This window comes from Oncorhynchus clarkii, chromosome 4 (assembly GCF_045791955.1).
Source record: "Oncorhynchus clarkii lewisi isolate Uvic-CL-2024 chromosome 4, UVic_Ocla_1.0, whole genome shotgun sequence".
NCBI lineage: Eukaryota > Metazoa > Chordata > Actinopteri > Salmoniformes > Salmonidae > Oncorhynchus > Oncorhynchus clarkii.
Genome location: NC_092150.1, coordinates 27,029,767 through 27,047,658, shown reverse-complemented (window position 1 = coordinate 27,047,658; position 17,892 = coordinate 27,029,767). Strand labels below are relative to the sequence as shown.

General features: G+C 42.5%; 1 protein-coding gene across 1 annotated transcript; it reads left to right on the top strand.

Moving 5' to 3' along the window:
* The first annotated feature begins 5,624 nt into the window (after positions 1-5,624).
* LOC139406656 (peroxiredoxin 6) lies at positions 5,625-16,283 on the top strand. The gene is made up of 5 exons (XM_071149505.1): positions 5,625-6,188; positions 13,000-13,156; positions 14,658-14,804; positions 14,924-15,070; positions 15,235-16,283. Exons 1-5 carry the CDS (start codon positions 6,097-6,099, stop codon positions 15,358-15,360), a joined length of 669 nt encoding a protein of 222 aa, XP_071005606.1. The 5' UTR covers positions 5,625-6,096; the 3' UTR covers positions 15,361-16,283.
* The last annotated feature ends 1,609 nt before the right edge of the window (positions 16,284-17,892 follow it).

The window sequence follows — 17,892 nt, the reverse complement described above, 5'->3', positions numbered from 1 at the left end:
GTCAAGTAGGTGACCAAGAACCCAATGGTCACCCTGACAGACCTCCAGAGTTCCTCTGTGGAGATAGGAGAACCTTCCAGAAGGACTTATGGTAGAATGGTGAGATGGAAGCCACTTCTCAGTAAAAGGCACATGACAGCCCGCTTGGAGTTTTCCAAAAGGCACCTAAAGGATTCTCTGCTCAGATGAAACCAAGATTGAAATATTTGGCCTGAATGCTAAGCATCATGTCGGAGGAAACCTGGCACCATCCCTACGATGAAGCATGGTGGTGGTAGCATCATGCTGTGAGGATGTTTTTCAGTGGCATGGACTGGGAGACTATTCAGGATCAAGGGAAATATGAATGGAGCAAAGTACAGTGTTCCTTGATGAAAACCTGCCCTGCTAGAGCTGCCCCAGTCAACTGTAAGTGCTGTTGTTGTGAAGTGGAAACATCTAGGAGCAACAACAGCTCAGCCGCGAAGTGGTAGGCCACACAACTCACAGAAAGGTACCGCTGAGTGCAAAAGCGTGTAGCGTGTAAAAATCGTCTGCCCTCGGTTGCTTCACTCACCGAGTTCCAAACTAGCTCTGGAAGCAACGTCAGCACAATAACTGTTCGTCGGGAGCTTCATGAAATGAGTTTGCATGGCCAAACAGCCACACAAAAGCCTAAAATCACCATACGCAATGTCAAACGTCGGCTGGAGTAGTGTAAAGCGCTCTGCCGTTGGACTTTGGAGCAGTGGAAATGCGTTCTCTGGAGTGATGAATCACGCTTCACCATCTGGCAGTCCGACGGGCGAATCTGGGCTTGGCGGATGCCAGGAGAACGCTACCTGCCCGACTGCATAGTGGCAACTGTAAAGTTTGGTGGAGGAGGAATAATGGTCTGGGGCTGTTTTTCATGGTTCGGGCTACCACCTCAGTTCTAGTGAAGGGAAATCTTAGCGCTACAGCATACAATGACATTTTAGACAATTATGTGCTTCCAACTTTGTGGCAACAGTTTGGGGAATGCACGTTCCTGTTTCAGCATAACAATGCCCCCGTGCACAAAGCGAGGTTCATACAGAAATGGTTTGTCGAGATCAGTGTGGAAGAACTTGACTGGCTTGCACAGTGCTCTGACCTCAACTCCATCAAACACATTGGGATGAATTGGAACACCGACTGCAAGCCAGGCCTAATCGCCCATCAGTGCCCGACCTCACTAACGCTCTTGTGGCTGAATGGAAGCAAGTCTCTGCAGAAATGTTCCAACTTCTGGTGGAAAGCCTTCCCAGAAGAGTGGAGGCTGTTATTGCAGCAAAGGCGGAACCAACTCCATTATAATGCCCATGATTTTGGAATTAGATGTTCGACGAGCAGGTGTCCACACACTTTAGGTCATGTAGTGTACATGTTGGCAAGTATCCGGCCAGCAACGTTCACCTGTCAGCGGCAACAGCTTTCACAGGCTCATCATTTGTACAAATACAGAAGGTAAAACACTTCATTATTTTGATAAATTGTTTCACAATTGGGTTATCAAATGTGTGTAAACTGACATTTTCTACTTCTTAGATGCATATAATGTCCAGGGCATAACCTATTCTGGTGGAACCAACCTGATCACTGTGTTCACCATTCTATTTCACTTCACATCTAATGATATATTTTTGTGGAAAAGAAAGGTGAACGCAGTGATAAGGTTGGTTACACCAGGCTAATCATAACCTCCATTGGTAATGTAATCAGTGGTGTGTGTCTTTATGTGTGACAGACCAGTATCTTTGATGAGCGGCCAGGAGCTGATCCATGCTCATCAATGGGGCTCTGGCAAAGAGCCTTCATCCTCACCTCTTTCTTGCCTGCTCACCAACCGTTGTCCATGGAGAGAACAGAATTAGTTAAGTCTGACTTGTTCAAACTTCAATATAGTATATGTTAGTGTCAGATATCACTTATCCCTAACTGCCATTGGTAATAGAACAATGATGGTGTGTATGTGTTCACAGATACATGAGATGCAGAGAGGCCTGGCACTCAACACATCCACTCAACACATTCACAATGAGGTGATTACCAGTAGTACAGTACAACACACATGTCCAGTAATAGCAACACCCTTTTCATTCCATGTGTCACTGCTGAGCTCTGCCTATTTCTACAGATGGACAGGAGGTGCTTTTGCCAGACGGCAGCCTCAGTCGTTTGATGGGGAGACCATAATTGAGTAGGTTTTATCTGACCTGTTTAAACTTCAGCATTGTGCCTGTTTGTGTGTCATATATTACCAATCCTAACTGCCATAGGTAGTCGAACAGTGACTATGTGTGTATGTGTTCACAGAAACATGCATGGGGCAAACCTTGTGTATTCTGCACCAGGATCAGGGAACATGGGGAAGGTAGCCCTACTACCACTAGACAAAATGCCAATAGGCACAGTATCTGTATCGGCTTGGAATAACAATGAAAGATGAAAGGTGCACATCAAATAAAATACATTTTTATTTGTCACATACACATGGTTAGCAGATGTTAATGTGAGTGTAGCAAAATGCTTGTGCTTCTAGTTCCGACCATGCAGTAATATCTAACGCGTAATCTAACAATTTCCCCAGAACTACCTTATGCACAAATGTAAAGGAATGAATATGTACATAAAAATATATAAATGAGTGATGGCCGAATGGCAAAAACAAGACTCAGTAGATGCTAGAGTACAGTATATACATATGAGATGAGTAATGTAGGGTATGTAAACATTATATAAAGTCGCATTGTTTAAAGTGGCTAGTGATACATTTATGAGAGCGGGGTGAACAGACAGTGCCTGTGGTTGTTGTCCTTGATGATCTTTTTGGCCTTCCAATGACATTGGGTGGTGTAGGTGTCCTGGAGGGCAGGTAGTTTGCCCCTGGTGATGTGTTATGCAGACCTCACTACCCTCTGGAGAGTCTTGCGGTTGTTGGCAGAGCAGTTGCCGTACCAGGCGGTGATACAGCCCGACAGGATGCTCTCGATTGGGCAGCTGTAGAAGTTTGAGTGTTTCTGGTGACAAGCCGAATTTCTTCAGCCTCCTGGGGTTGAAGAGGCGCTGCTGCGCCTTCTTCACCACGCTGTCTGTGTGGGTGGACCATTTCAGGTTGTCCGGGATGTGTACCCCGAAGAACTTAACTTCCCACCTTCTCCACTACTATCCCGTCGATGTGGATAGGGGGCTGCTCCCTCTGCTGTTTCCTGAAGTCCACGATCATCTCCTTTGTTTTGTTGACATTGAGTGTGAGGTTATTTTCCTGACACCACACTCCGAGGGCCCTCACCTCCTCCCTGTAGGCCATTTTGTTGTTGTTTATTGTACATGGACTTGTTCCTACATTTGAAAGTTATCAAAACACTTAGTTTAGAATATATTTTTACTTATAACTCATTGTGATCCTTGTGTATTCTTTTTCTGTAATTTTTCTCTGCATTGTTGAAGGGCATTTCACTGTTAGTCTACACCAGTTGTTTACGAAGCACGTGACAAATTTAAAAAAAATGTTTTATTTGATCTACATAAATTCAGCAAATGCATTCTTATTTTACTCTGTAGGCTACTGACCTATTCAAAGCTTCATCTGACGTCTCACCTTACATCTATCTGCCTGTAGTTATTTAACTCAACCTGCAGGAGGTTTGTTTGTTGGGATTGATTGTGGGAGGGGCAAGGTTCTGATAGATGGGTGTATCTTGGTGGTGGTAAGGACACCTAAGGAACACCCACATCAAACCACACTCCCAAGCCAACTCAGGTTTGGCTTCTGTCATTGCAGCCAGCATTTCTTGAGGAGCAAGCATAGAGAATGACAGAGGCCTCTAGTGGCCAAAAGGCCATTTAGCATGGGTAGCGCTATTGAGGGATTCCACCATTTTAATGTTAACAGAGGGGTCTTTCAACTTCATTGGCTGATCCCTCCTGGTGACCCTGCTGTAGTCATGTCCAACACCTCCTTTGGCCACATTTCCTTCCAGTTCGCTGCTGCCAATGACTGGAAGGCATTGCAAAAATAGCTGAAGTTGGAGACATATTTCTCTCACTAACTTTAAACATCAGCTATCCGAGCAGCTAACCAATAGCTGCAGCTGTACATAGCCCATCTGTAAATAGCCCATCCAATCTACCTACCTCATCCCCATATTTTTTAAATGTACTTTTCTGCTTTTTTGCAGACCAGTATTTCTACTTGCACACCATCATCTTCACATCTATCACTCCAGTGTTAATTTGCTAAATTGTAATTACTTCGCTACTATGGCCTATTTATTGCCTTACCTCCTAAAGCACACACTGTATATGGACTTATTTGTATTTATTTATTTATTTTCTATTGTGTTATTGACTGTACGCTTGTTTATTCCATGTGTAACTCTGTGTTGTTGTTTGTGTCGCACTGCTTTGCTTTATCTTGGCCAGGTCGCAGTTGTAATTAAGAACTTGTTCTCAACTGGCCTACCTGGTTAAATAAAGGTGAAATAATAAAAAATAAAAAAACAGATCATCAGGAGGGATAAGCCAATCGTGAATAAGAAAATTGACTATTTCAAAATGGAGATTGCCTTAATGGCGCTGCCCATGCTGCCACATATGCCATAATGGCACAGATACAACGATGAATCCTATATGAGTCCTATATCTATCTCTAGATAGAGCAAGCCCAAAAATGAAGCCAAATCAGAGGGTGCAGTTCCCCTTTAATTAGTTAAGTCCAGTGTTCCCTTCCAGCAATAATAATTATTCTCCTCTTTGACTGTGTATTTTTGTCAGTTCTTACTTTTGCCATTAGAGAGCGATCAAATTATTTCTGGGGTTCTGTACTCTGTATTCCCGAAGTTGTTGACTGTTTTTGTGCTTGCCAGTTAGCTCGCAGTTCTCAGCTGTTAGCAGCCAATTGCTAGCTAGCAGTTTCTTAGTGGCGCTAAAAAATGGATGATAGACATAATTTTTTCCAGTCATTACTGAAATTTTTAATGTAAGGAAGAAAACATTAAACGTCATTAACAATTCATGGTCATTGCTGGTAACCTCGTAAACAATTCATTTAGATCCTGTGTTCATTTGAAACAGTTTTATTTGCTAGAATGTGTGCTGTTGCCGGCTATTAAAAGGGACAGGCGGCTATTTGAGACTGCGTAAATTTGAAATTTTACTGCATTGTAAATGTGTGTGGGCCTTATTATGAACAAAACTTATAGCCAGATGTTGGTTTTTCCTATACTATGTCGTCAGAGCCAATAATAGGCTAAGTTTGTAATACATGTTATATTAGGGCTATTAGCCTAATCTTAATAAAAATGTAACTATATAAAAATGAATTAGGGAAAATAAATAGTAAACTTTACACTTGTCACCTGTGCCTCGATAGGTGGGGATGATTTTAGGTATGAAACGTTGACCCCTCCCCTGTTGTCCATTCATTCATGGTGGTGTGTAGCCAAATAAATTCCCCTTTTGAAGCTGGAACAAAAATAAAAATAAAAGGCTCAAGCGCAAGTCTCCACCATGTAATGGGAAAATGGGATTTAGGGGAGATTTGTTTTGAATGCAGCATTGTGCCACAGATGAGACAGAAATTTCACCGGATGTACAAATGTGAAACATCCGCTTGCCGTTTCAACTCGTTACCAAATATGGAAGCCCAGTGGCCGCCAGTGGTGGAAGACGGAAAGAGATTTTGGCCGATATTCTACATATTTTCTCATCTATTAAACATTTGATCTTGATACTGTTTTATATTCCTAAAACTACAATATGTTATAAACATAGTGGGCTAAGTTTAGTAGACTTTACCCTTTGGCAAAGTTTTTTTTTAAATCCCGTTGTTTAGAAGGAGTGCAAAGGCGCACATCACAGAGTAGGCGTTCCCTAACGGAAACTGTAGACATATGATAGAAAGGGCCAATAGGATATCGCTAGTTCCTGCTTGGCTTCTGCCTAGCCTGGTTTAGTTTGCATACGTTTCCTAGTTTACCCCTGTACAGTTGTTGGCGGTAATGCACCATAAATATTGGATGCAACCCGACGTGAAACTCCACCGAAGAAGAAGAAGAAAAAAAATACTCGTCACCTTGCCCTGGAAAGAGAACCATGCCTGGGATACTGCTAGGAGACGTGTTCCCTAACTTCGAAGCTGAGACAACCATCGGCAAGATCAAATTCCATGACTTCTTAGGAAACTCGTAAGTGCTACTTTTGTAGGCTAAACAAGTCGGTGTGATCATCTGCTATTACTTTGTATCTGTACTGCATCAGCGTACTCAATTGCAAACATCAGTAATAATTTACTGATGCTGTATTTGTGTAACATTTTAATGTACATACAATAACAGACTTGGTTGAATGTCCATTGCCACGAGCTCAGCGTGAAATTAGTCATATTGAAGACACAAGTGTCATATAACATGATGGTAATTATAGTCGCTAAGCACCGGTCCAGGACCAGTTTCATACGAAAAGCGAAGATCTGACCCCACATCAGATCTTAATAATTCGAACATCTACCGTAGGCGAGGCTTCACGCGGGCATCGTGGGTTTATAAACAACGGTTTGTTACAAAATGTTGTCCAAAATCCACATTCAAACTATTTCAGACACATTTGATTTGTATATAAATCCTTCCCGTTTTACATATACACTCTTGGCCTTGCCCAGGTTTCCAGATAGCAATGTTTAGTATTGTAAGGGATGCTGGTCTTCTAGGCAGTTGCAAAGAAAAAGCGATATCAGACTGGCCAATAAACAGAAAAGATTAAGATGGGCAAAAGAACACACACTGAACAGAGGAACTCTGCCTAGAAGGCCAGCATCCCGGAGTCGCCTCTTCACTGTTGACGTTGAGACCGGTGTTTTGCGGGTACTATTTAATGAAGCTGCAAGTTGAGGACTTGTGAGGCGTCTGTTTCTCAAACTAGACACTAATGTACTTGTCCTTGCTCAGTTGTGCACCAGGGCCTCCCACTCCTCTTTCTATTTTGGTTAGAGGCAGTTTGCGCTGTTCTGTGAAGGGAGTAGTACACAGCACTGTACGAGATCTTCAGTTTCTTGGAAATTTCTTGCATGGAATAGCCTTCATTTCTCAGAACAAGAATAAACAGAGTTTCAGAAGAAAAGTCTTTGTTTCTGGCCATTTTGAACCTGTAATCGAACCCACAAATGCTGATGCTCCAGATACTCACCTAGTCTAAAGGCGGCCAGTTTTATTGCTTCGTTAATCAGAACAACAGTTTTCAGCTGTGATAACATAATTGCAAAAAGGTTTTCTAATGATCAATTAGCCTTTTAAAATGATCAACTTGGATTGGCTAACACAGCATGCCATTGGAACACAGGAGTGATGGTTGCTGATAATGGGCCTATGTAGATATTCTATTGAAATCAGCTGTTTCTAGGTACAATAGTCATTATCAATGTCTACACTGTATTTCTGATTTAAAAAATAAAATAAAATGTTTTTCTTTCAAAAACAAGGACATTTCTAAGTGACGCCAAACTTTTGAACAGTAGTGTACTTCTCATTCATGCGCACATCCAGACAAACAGTTGGATTGGTCAAAGGTTTGGCTGTTACATAAGCATGATCCAACACTCTTCCAAAGTGGAGGAGCAGTGCTAACAAAAGTTAACCTAACAAAGCAGAATTATACTTAATGTATTCCAGTGTTTTTATAGCTCAATCATTAACATGGGCCATGCTTTTACTTCAGTATTCATGGCTATAGTTAAATAATAGAATATAACAGTTGGCACAGTGGAAGGCCCTCCAACATGGTAGATTGGGGGGGTGCTCTTTCTCACACACACAAATTGTTATATTGCATAACTTTGGCTTTGCAAAGCCACATGTGTGGTGCAGCCAGAGGGGGGACTAGAGCATTTCCTGCCGCAGTTTTAAATGATCGTGCAGAACTAGAGAAGTTCAACTCCCCCCTCTAGGGGATTTAAGTTTCTACCGAACAGAGCAAATGATTTTAGTTTTTCTACTGCCATTGCTGTGGTCCAGTATGGAGTGGTAGAGGAAAGAATACAGTGCCTTGCGAAAGTATTCGGCCCCCTTGAACTTTGCCACCTTTTGCCACATTTCAGGCTTCAAACATAAAGATATAAAACTGTATTTTTTTGTGAAGAATCAACAACAAGTGGGACACAATCATGAAGTGGAACGACATTTATTGGATATTTCAAACTTTTTTAACAAATCAAAAACTGAAAAATTGGGCGTGCAAAATTATTCAGCCCCTTGGATCTCTGAATGATCCAATGTTGACCTAAATGACTAATGATGATAAATACAATCCACCTGTGTGTAATCAAGTCTCCGTATAAATGCACCTGCACTGTGATAGTCTCAGAGGTCCGTTAAAAGCGCAGAGAGCATCATGAAGAACAAGGAACACACCAGGCAGGTCCGAGATACTGTTGTGAAGAAGTTTAAAGCCGGATTTGGATACAAAAATATTTCCCAAGCTTTAAACATCCCAAGGAGCACTGTGCAAGCAATAATATTGAAATGGAAGGAGTATCAGACCACTGCAAATCTACCAAGACCTGGCTGTCCCTCTAAACTTTCAGCTCATACAAGGAGAAGACTGATCAGAGATGCAGCCAAGAGGCCCATGATCACTCTAGATCACATATGTCAGAGTCAAGGCCCGCGGGCCACATCCGGCCCGCAAGAAGGTTTTTTTACGGCCCCTGGGATGATCTTGATTTATTATTAGAACCGGCCCGCAGCAAGCCGGCAGCCCGCAGATCTTTTACACGCACCAATACTACATTTCCCACAATGCAAAGGTGACGCACCGAGCAGTAGGCTGCTTCATTTCAATATTTATTGGCACAGCAGTCGTCAGCATCACAGTAAAATTAACTTTCAGATACCCATCAAAAATGGCAAAACGGAAGGTGGATACTGAGAACCGGGGGTTTCAAACAAGGTGGGAGTCGGAGTATATGTTCACGAAGGTAGCTGGAAAACCTGTGTGTCTTCTGTGTGGAGAAAGTGTGGCGGTACTGAAAGAGTATAATCTGAGACGACATTATGAAACGAAACACGCGGACAAAAACAAGAATATGGACATGGAACAAAGGCTACAAAAGGCAGAGGAATTAAAACGAGGCCTCAAATCTCGACAGGCTCTGTTCAAAAAAGCCAAATCACAAGGCCAGGCTGCTGTCAAGGCCAGTTTTATTTTGGCAGAAGAGATCGCTAAATCAGCCCGGCCATTTACGGAGGGGGATTTCATCAAAAACTGCATGATTAAAGTTTGTGACGAAGTTTGCCCAGAAAAAAGGCAACTCTTTTTAAATGTGAGTCTGAGCAGAAACACCATTGCCGAGAGAGTAGACCAGTTGTCCATCAATCTAAAAGAGCAGCTTGTGAAAAAGGGAAAAGATTTTATTGCATATTCCTTGGCTGTGGATGAGAGCACCGACATTTCTGACATTGCCCAGTTGTCAATTTTCATCCGCGGAGTGGACTCCAACCTAAGCGTGACAGAGGAGTTTTTGGCTTTACGTCCTATGCATGGCACAACTACGGGGCATGATTTGTATGAAGAGGTGTCAAGATGTGTAAATGAGATGGAGCTGCCTTGGGAAAAACTTGTGGGTTTGACAACCGACGGAGCACCTGCGATGTGTGGACACAGGAGCGGACTGGTGGCGAAGATACGGGAAAAGATGCAAGAGGAAAACGCGACAGGTGAGCTGACAGCTTATCATTGTATCATACACCAGGAAGCGTTGTGCGGTAAAGCCTTGAAAATGGAGCATGTAATGAGCATCATCACGCGCACAGTTAACTTTATCAGAGCCAAAGGTTTGAATCACCGCCAGTTCAAGGCATTTCTGACGGAGTTAGAAACGGAGCATGGTGATTTGCCTTATCACACAGAGGTGCGATGGCTAAGCCAGGGAAAGGTGCTTCAAAGATGTTTCGAGCTTCGTGAGGAGATTTGTCTGTTCTTGGACAGCAAAGGGAAAGACACAACACAACTCCGAGACGAAATGTTTCTGTGTGAAATGGCTTTTCTGTGTGACATTACGAGTCATCTGAATGCAATAAACTTGCAGCTGCAGGGTCGGGATCGTGTCATCTCTGATATGTACAGTACAGTGAAGGCATTTAAAACCAAACTGACTCTGTGGGAGACGCAGATGCGGAAAGAAAATTTGAGCCACTTTCCCAGCTGCCAGACCATGAAAGAGAAGCTCTCTACCAGTGCGTTCCCGAGCACACAGTTGGCTGATAAAATAGGTATGCTTGCCGCTGACTTTCGACGCCGATTTGCTGACTTTGAAGCACAAAAAAGCAGGTTGGAACTGCTCGGTAACCCATTTGCTGTTGACGTGGAAAGCTCACCACCAAACCTCCAAATGGAGTTGATTGACCTCCAATGCAATGATGCACTGAGGGCAAAATATGCGGCAGTGGGTGCTGCGGAGTTCGCCCGTTTCCTCCCCGGCACAATGCCCCAGCTGCGCATCCAGGCTGCTCAAACGTTGTCTATGTTTGGCAGCACATACCTGTGTGAACAACTGTTTTCTTTGATGAACCTGAACAAAACATCACACAGAAGTCGACTTACTGCTGAACACCTCCACTCAATTCTGAGGATTTCTTCAGCTCAGAGCCTTACCCCGAACATTGATGAACTTGTGGAAAAGATGGGACACCACCAAGTATCACCCTCAACCTCAAACAAGTGAACATTACTGTGCAATCACATATTTAGAGTTTTTACTCAGTTCAAGTTTAAAAGTTAAAATTTAATATTTGTTTTCACTGCATGTTACTTCTCCTTAAACAAAGTGTTGTTTTTGATTAATAGATTTTTGCACTTTATTTTTTTGTATTTCAATCCAATTATATTTTAAAAATATTTCAGTTGAGTGGATGATAGAAAATTGCTATTATTGTTTTTTCTTTGAAGTAAATTTAGCCCACTTTTGCTAAAATAGAAAATATAGTCTACTGATGGTGCCTTGAATACCGGTTTCTTTCATTTAATGTTCATGTTATGGGGATATTTATATAAAGGAAATTTGTCTTTTGTGTCTGTTGAAAATTAAAGATTACTGACAGAGCCATAAGAAAATATTGCTTTATTTATCTGATCATATTGTAATATATTTGTTAGGTTTTCAGTAGGTTCAATTAGGTTCACTAGACTATATGCGTCATTTAAAAATTTTTCAATGAACATTCGAACAGTCCGGCCCTCGTCTTGTAGCTGATTTTTTTATTTGGCCCTCCGTCCATTTGACTTTGACACCCCTGCTCTAGATGAACTGCAGAGATCTACAGCTGAGGTGGGAGACTCTGTCCATAGGACAACAATCAGTCGTATATTGCACAAATCTGGCCTTTATGGAAGAGTGGCAAGAGAGCCATTTCTTAAAGATATCCATAAAAAGTGTTGTTTAAAGTTTGCCACAAGCCACCTGAGAGACACACCAAACATGTGGAAGAAGGTGCTTTGGTCAGATGAAACCAAAATTGAACTTTTTGGCAACAATGCAAAACGTTATGTTTGGCGTAAAAGCAACACAGCTGAACACACCATCCCCACTGTCAAACATGGTGGTGGCAGCATCATGGTTTGGGCCTGCTTTTCTTCAGCAGGGACAGGGAAGATGGTTAAAATTGATGGGAAGATGGATGGAGCCAAATACAGGACCATTCTGGAAGAAAACCTGATGGAGTCTGCAAAAGACCTGAGACTGGGACGGAGATTTGTCTTCCAACAAGACAATGATCCAAAACATAAAGCAAAATCTACAATGGAATGGTTCAAAAATAAACATATCCAGGTGTTAGAATGGCCAAGTCAAAGTCCAGACCTGAATCCAATCGAGAATCTGTGGAAAGAACTGAACTGCTGTTCACAAATGCTCTCCATCCAATCTCACTGAGCTCGAGCTGTTTTGCAAGGAGGAATGGGAAAAAATGTCAGTCTCTCGATGTGCAAAACTGATAGACATACCCCAAGCGACTTACAGCTGTAATCGCAGCAAAATGTGGCGCTACAAAGTATTAACTTAAGGGGGCTGAATAATTTTGCACGCCCAATTTTTCTGTTTTTGATTTGTTAAAAAAGTTTGAAATATCCAATAAATGTCGTTCCACTTCATGATTGTGTCCCACTTGTTGTTGATTCTTCACAAAAAAATACAGTTTTATATCTTTATGTTTGAAGCCTGAAATGTGGCAAAAGGTCGCAAAGTTCAAGGGGCGCGAATACTTTCGCAAGGCACTGTATAACTTGAAACTATTACAAGTCTCAAGATAAGCTGGTTTACTGTGTTTTGTTAGGGTAGTTATTTCCTTTACTCTGTAGCTGAAAGCCTCTCATTTTGATGTTTTGGCACTCTGTACAGATTAGCCAGAGATTATTCTGTTATTGCAACACCCTAACAGTCCCCCACTCAAACACTGGTGGTTGCCACAGCTCTGTTTCTAGTGCAACGGTTTTAATACATTTTCTTATAAACTATTGCCATAATACAGAATGATGTGCAAATGATTGTGGTACTTCAGTAAAAACCATTCACAATAACTGTATTGTCCTACAGAAGAACACTTGTTGCTCTTCTTTGAAAAAAAAATGCTAACCTCCATACTGTCCCAGTCTGACACAATGAGTGGTGGGGGAAAGGAGGAGAGTTTATATTCCAGGACCACGTCTCTATTATTCGGATGTACTATGACGCTGAAAGGGTGTGGTTCTACAAAGCATCCGTTAACAGAACCTCTTTTTCCTGTTCTTTTCTTCACACTCTCTACCATACATTGTTGCATCATTGGTCAACCACACATTCCAGAGACTAGTCACATGTTTTTCAGTCTTTCCTTCCACCTTCCCTCACATAGTCAGTTGGTGACACTCTGCCTCTCATTTAGTACAAGTTAACTGATTAAATAAAACTCACACTTGTCTAGCCTAATCTTTTCCTCAGTAAAGACTTACTCTCCTCCCTCTCTCCTCCAGATGGGGAATCCTGTTCTCCCACCCTCGGGACTTTACTCCAGTATGTACCACAGAGCTGGCCTGTGCTGCCAAGATCAGCAATGAGTTCAAGAAACGCGACGTCAAGATGATCGCGCTGTCCATCGACAGCGTGGCCGACCACCTCGCCTGGAGCAAGGTCTGTCTACCCCTCTCTCTGCATCCATTGCCTATGTGGTTCAAATGTAGAGAGCACATTCCCATACATTGCATAACTACCATATGGACAGCCTCTCACACAGGTTTACTACCATATCTAAACACTGTCAGCCATGTCTAAATCAATGTTGCATGCATACACATACCCCGTGTAATCCCCCTGAGACTGCTTTAGCCTGCACAGCTGTTACACTCTATCTCAACTCCATTCACCGATGGTCATTTCTCTACAGAAATATATTGTGTAGAACATATGTTTGTCTGTCAAGTATAACAGGGAACAGTGTTAGAAATTGAATAAAAAGCTATCTGCAAGTACTGAATGTTTTACCTCCCTTAAAGGCCTCTCTTGGGTCCAACAGGGGAACGATTTCCTCTGTACTGCCAAATTCTCAAGTCTTACACTGGAGCATTGGTGATTGGACAAATGGCTTGATTGCTAGGTTACAGAAGCACCACCCCCCTCCAAAGTTCTCAACAAGTTGTTTGGGATGAAAAGTTGATCCCTGAAGTTCACTGAACCAATTTACCCCCTTATATACACACACACACACACCCACCTCTGTCTGAACTTGTGTGACTAATGGTAGCCTTCCTTCCCACAGTGAGGAGTATTAGTTTTGTCTGATGTCCAGTTTTTGATTAGACCACACCAGCCATTACACTGCTGTCTATACTTCTGTAATCTCGATTAACCCAGAACTAAAGTCTCACATAATTGGTCAGCTGCTCGATTTAAGTTCTGGATCCATCCACGTTAAGAGAAGAGATCAAGAAATGCTAGAAAAGGGAGCGGAACTGGAACGAGGAGCTCCACCTTCGCTCTTTGCAAGTTACGGGCCGAATGTACCCTCCCCTTCCGGAATTCGAAAGATGCTAAAACCTGTGAAATCTGTCAAAATAACCACCGACGAAAAACCCAAACACCGGAACTGCTGCTGCTCTTATGTTGCACATCCATTCAGTCCCAACAGATTCTCTCTGTTTACACACACAATCTTTCCACAAGATTAACACTGCTGCTGTGAACGCCAACTATCTCTACCATTTTAACATTTCTTTATAACAGACATATAACTACCCAGACTAATGGCCCCTTTTTACAATAATATTCACTCTGGCCACAACCTGCTCTAGCCCAGTCACCCTGACTGTTGTCTGTGAAAGACCTGATCTGAGCCGCTCGGCTCAGAGTCCGTGGTCGTCACAGGGTCAGGTTCTTTACAGATTATAGTTCTCATTGCTGTATGTTATACTACATACAGTCACTGATTCTGCTGTTTGTAGTCGACATCATGAAAACAGGACAGTGAGTTACTGAGCAAAGCAAGGACACGTTTACTCTATATACTCTATATACTCTAATATCAGTTGTGAAGGCTAAAGGCGTCACTGTTGAAAATCACAGCCAGTAAAGGTGACACGGCCCCCTGCCCTTGCTGATCATCGCTGACCCCTGACCTCTCTCCCTCTGTCTGTAGGATGTGATGGCGTTTAACAGTGATGGTGCGGACTCTCCCCTGCCCTTCCCCATCATCGCTGATGATAAGAGGGAGCTTTCAGTTCAGCTGGGCATGCTGGACCCTGATGAGCTTGACAAGGATGGCATTCCCCTCACTGCACGCTGTGTGAGTATGAGGTCACAGACACATCCAGGAGATGTAAACTGCAACATTTTTTATTGTAGAAAATGAAGCTCAAATTGGTGTTTGTTTATAAGACCCCTCTCCTTCGGTCCCTCCCCCAGGTGTTTGTGATTGGTCCAGATAAGAAGATGAAGCTTTCAATCTTGTACCCTGCCACCACTGGAAGGAACTTTGACGAGCTGCTCCGTGTCATCGACTCTCTGCAGCTCACCGCTCTCAAGAAGGTGGCCACACCTGTCGACTGGAAGGTACACACACACACACACCCTTATTGATTGAAAGTTAGTCACACCTTGATATTAGACCACTTGAAAACATCTGACTAACTTAGATTTTGGAGAGAGTGGAGACTATATGTACCATATTGTTTTGTTACTTCATATCTTTCTCTTTCTCTCCCTCACTCTCTCAGCCTGGTGAGAAGTGTATGGTTATTCCCTCTCTCTCCGATGCAGAGGCTGCTGAACTTTTCCCCAATGGCGTCACCACCAAAGAGCTGCCTTCTGGAAAGAAATACCTCCGCTACACACAGCCCTGAGCCTCGGGGGAGGGGGGGGGGGCACACAAAGTCGTCCCGGACACAACCCAAAGCCCAGATAGGCCCACTGCCAAAGTATCATCACATAGAACTACTATCGTTAGAGGACTTATAGCGTAACCAATCATCCCTTCAAGAGTCTTGTAGGTTTTGATGCACTAATTAAAGTATCTCACAACTTACATATTCAGTAAGCATCCATTAATCCATTCATAGTAATGTCTTCTGAGGAGCAAGGCTTTGACATGTACATTGTACAGTGTTACTACCCCAATAAACACACTTTTGGAAGACCACTGTGGGGGGTGTTTTTTGTTGTTGGTGGTTATGATTATATTTGTTAGTTCTGCTTCAATACTTAGAAAATGCATCCTTCCTTCCAGTAACTGAATGTTAACTTTGCTTTCAATTGAATTATTTTGAGTTTTAAAAAACTTTCACCGATCACATCTAATCTACAGATCAGTGTTGACCTCACTGAAGGAAAGATGCATGTGTTTGACCAGTATACAAACTGGAGGTAATTGCTTCCTGTAAGGATTCTGTGCATCAGATAAGAACGAGCAGAGGCCTTAGAGAATAATGGACAGTGTTTTGGTTTAGTACTTGAGTCCCAAAAGCCAAGGGGCCTAATTTATAAACCGTAAGAAAACAAGTCTGTGCATAAACCATCAATAGGATAATTTCCACCCAAATTGTGAGATTTACCAATATGACTGTTTGCTTAAGTGTGCATAAATTTATGCATGGCCATCGTGCATATGCACAGTTCCAAGTGGTGGAATAAGGGAACTACTTGTCAAGCATAGCATTGAGTAATAATTCAAAATCATTTATCGATATCCATTGTGAATTCATACATCTTGACATGCTATATAATTCGACCACATTGTATTTAACAATAAAAATCCGTATAAAGTACAGTAATTTGTTAAATGAGAGGTATGTGTGAAAGTTTTACCAATGTTGAAATACTTTAGACTGAGAATGAGCGATTGCTCTGATTTGGCACACGTTACATTTCGCAGAGAGCGTGTCTTTTTTTGAGACCGATGTGGCTTTATCTGCAGAAAGCATCAGATATAATTTTTGCGAGGATTTAAGACCTACTTTCAAAAGGCAAACTCATGCCATTCCGCTGCACATCTAAGTGCTATCCCGCGCGGCTCAGTTTGTAAAGTGGTAGAGCACGGCACTTGCAACGCCAGGGTTGAGTTATATTCCCACGGGGGACCAGTACAAACAAAATTGAAAATGTACACACACTACTGTAAATCGCTCTGGATAAGAGCGTCTGCTAAAATGTCTATCCACCCTCGGGTATTTGACAATAGGCAAGCTCCTGCTGAAAAGTGCCTATCGGCATCTCACAGCCCTCGATGAGCCAATGTTTTGGATGCAATCATCAGTAAAACGAACAGTAACGCACCATTGCACAACAAGTTGAAGTCAAGAGGGATTTATTTGCCATTATGCCATCAATGGGTTCCCAAATACGAATGGACCAATAAACGGACCCCACATCGACATACAATCACCATCCCAAAACGATTTCAATTATGTGAACAGAAAAGGCTTCCACTCTTTATGTACAGGTGATAGGTTATGTGATGAGCAAAAGACGCTACTGAATGTGGTGGCAATGGTCAGGTGGAACACATGACTAGTTCATTCTGCAGAACAGCAATGTTGGGAGCTGTTGAGGATGGATGGCTTAATGGTGAGTGTTGTCTACTCATGTGAAGTATATTTGCCATTGCTAAAGTAACTTCATTGTCCTCACGGTCCTCTCTTTGTAGCTACAACTGAGCGAGCCAAATAAAACCTTTTGGCTGTACTCAATCTCTGACACTTGCACCTCTATTTCAGTCTGAGTTTTTTGTAGCTTTGTTTAGTTGCGCCGTCTACGCAATTTTGATGTGGCCCCAGAAGGTTTAGGTGGGTTCAAGCATCCCAAAAGGTAAGGAACATTGCTGAAGAGCTGTTGTTGACAGACACTGTGCTGAAACCCTCCAATGCTTTACTCTATTTTACCAACAGATGGCAGTACATCCACGGTAATGTAAACGAGGACTTCAGCGCCATGGGGAGATTCTCATTTGGGAACCGTCCTCTCTTCGACTCCTCCATACTCTCCTCCGTGACCTGGAAGCAGATAAGTGGTCGAGTGGCCAAGGAGAGTATCAATTAGTAAGTAGGCGAACGCAGGTGTGTCCCTACCTCCTCCCACTGAGGAAGCAAATGCCCAGAGTCCATTGCAGAACAGTTTTGACATATGCCTCATCCTCTTTGAATCGGCTGTTGTTTACTTGGGGGAGAAAAGTATGCACATATATAAAAGGGATATGCTACTTATCCCTTTATCTATAAAATGTCTAGCACAACTAGCTAAATGTATTTTTACAACTACACATTTAATATGGGAGTACACCCTTGTAAACATAATTTGCATGATGCCACATGAGTGAAGGAGTCTCAATTCAAACAAGTGCATTTGTTTCTATATTTTCTTTCCCCTCCTTCTCGGTTACC

Excerpts from the sequence above, each read along its gene's own strand:
- LOC139406656 (XM_071149505.1), top strand. The coding sequence starts at position 6,097 with ATGCCTGGGATACTGCTAGGAGACGTGTTCCCTAACTTCGAAGCTGAG. Across the intron at positions 6,189-12,999 it reads CATGACTTCTTAGGAAACTC|ATGGGGAATCCTGTTCTCCC; the intron begins GTAAGTGCTACT and ends TCTCTCCTCCAG. Across the intron at positions 13,157-14,657 it reads ACCACCTCGCCTGGAGCAAG|GATGTGATGGCGTTTAACAG; the intron begins GTCTGTCTACCC and ends CTCTGTCTGTAG.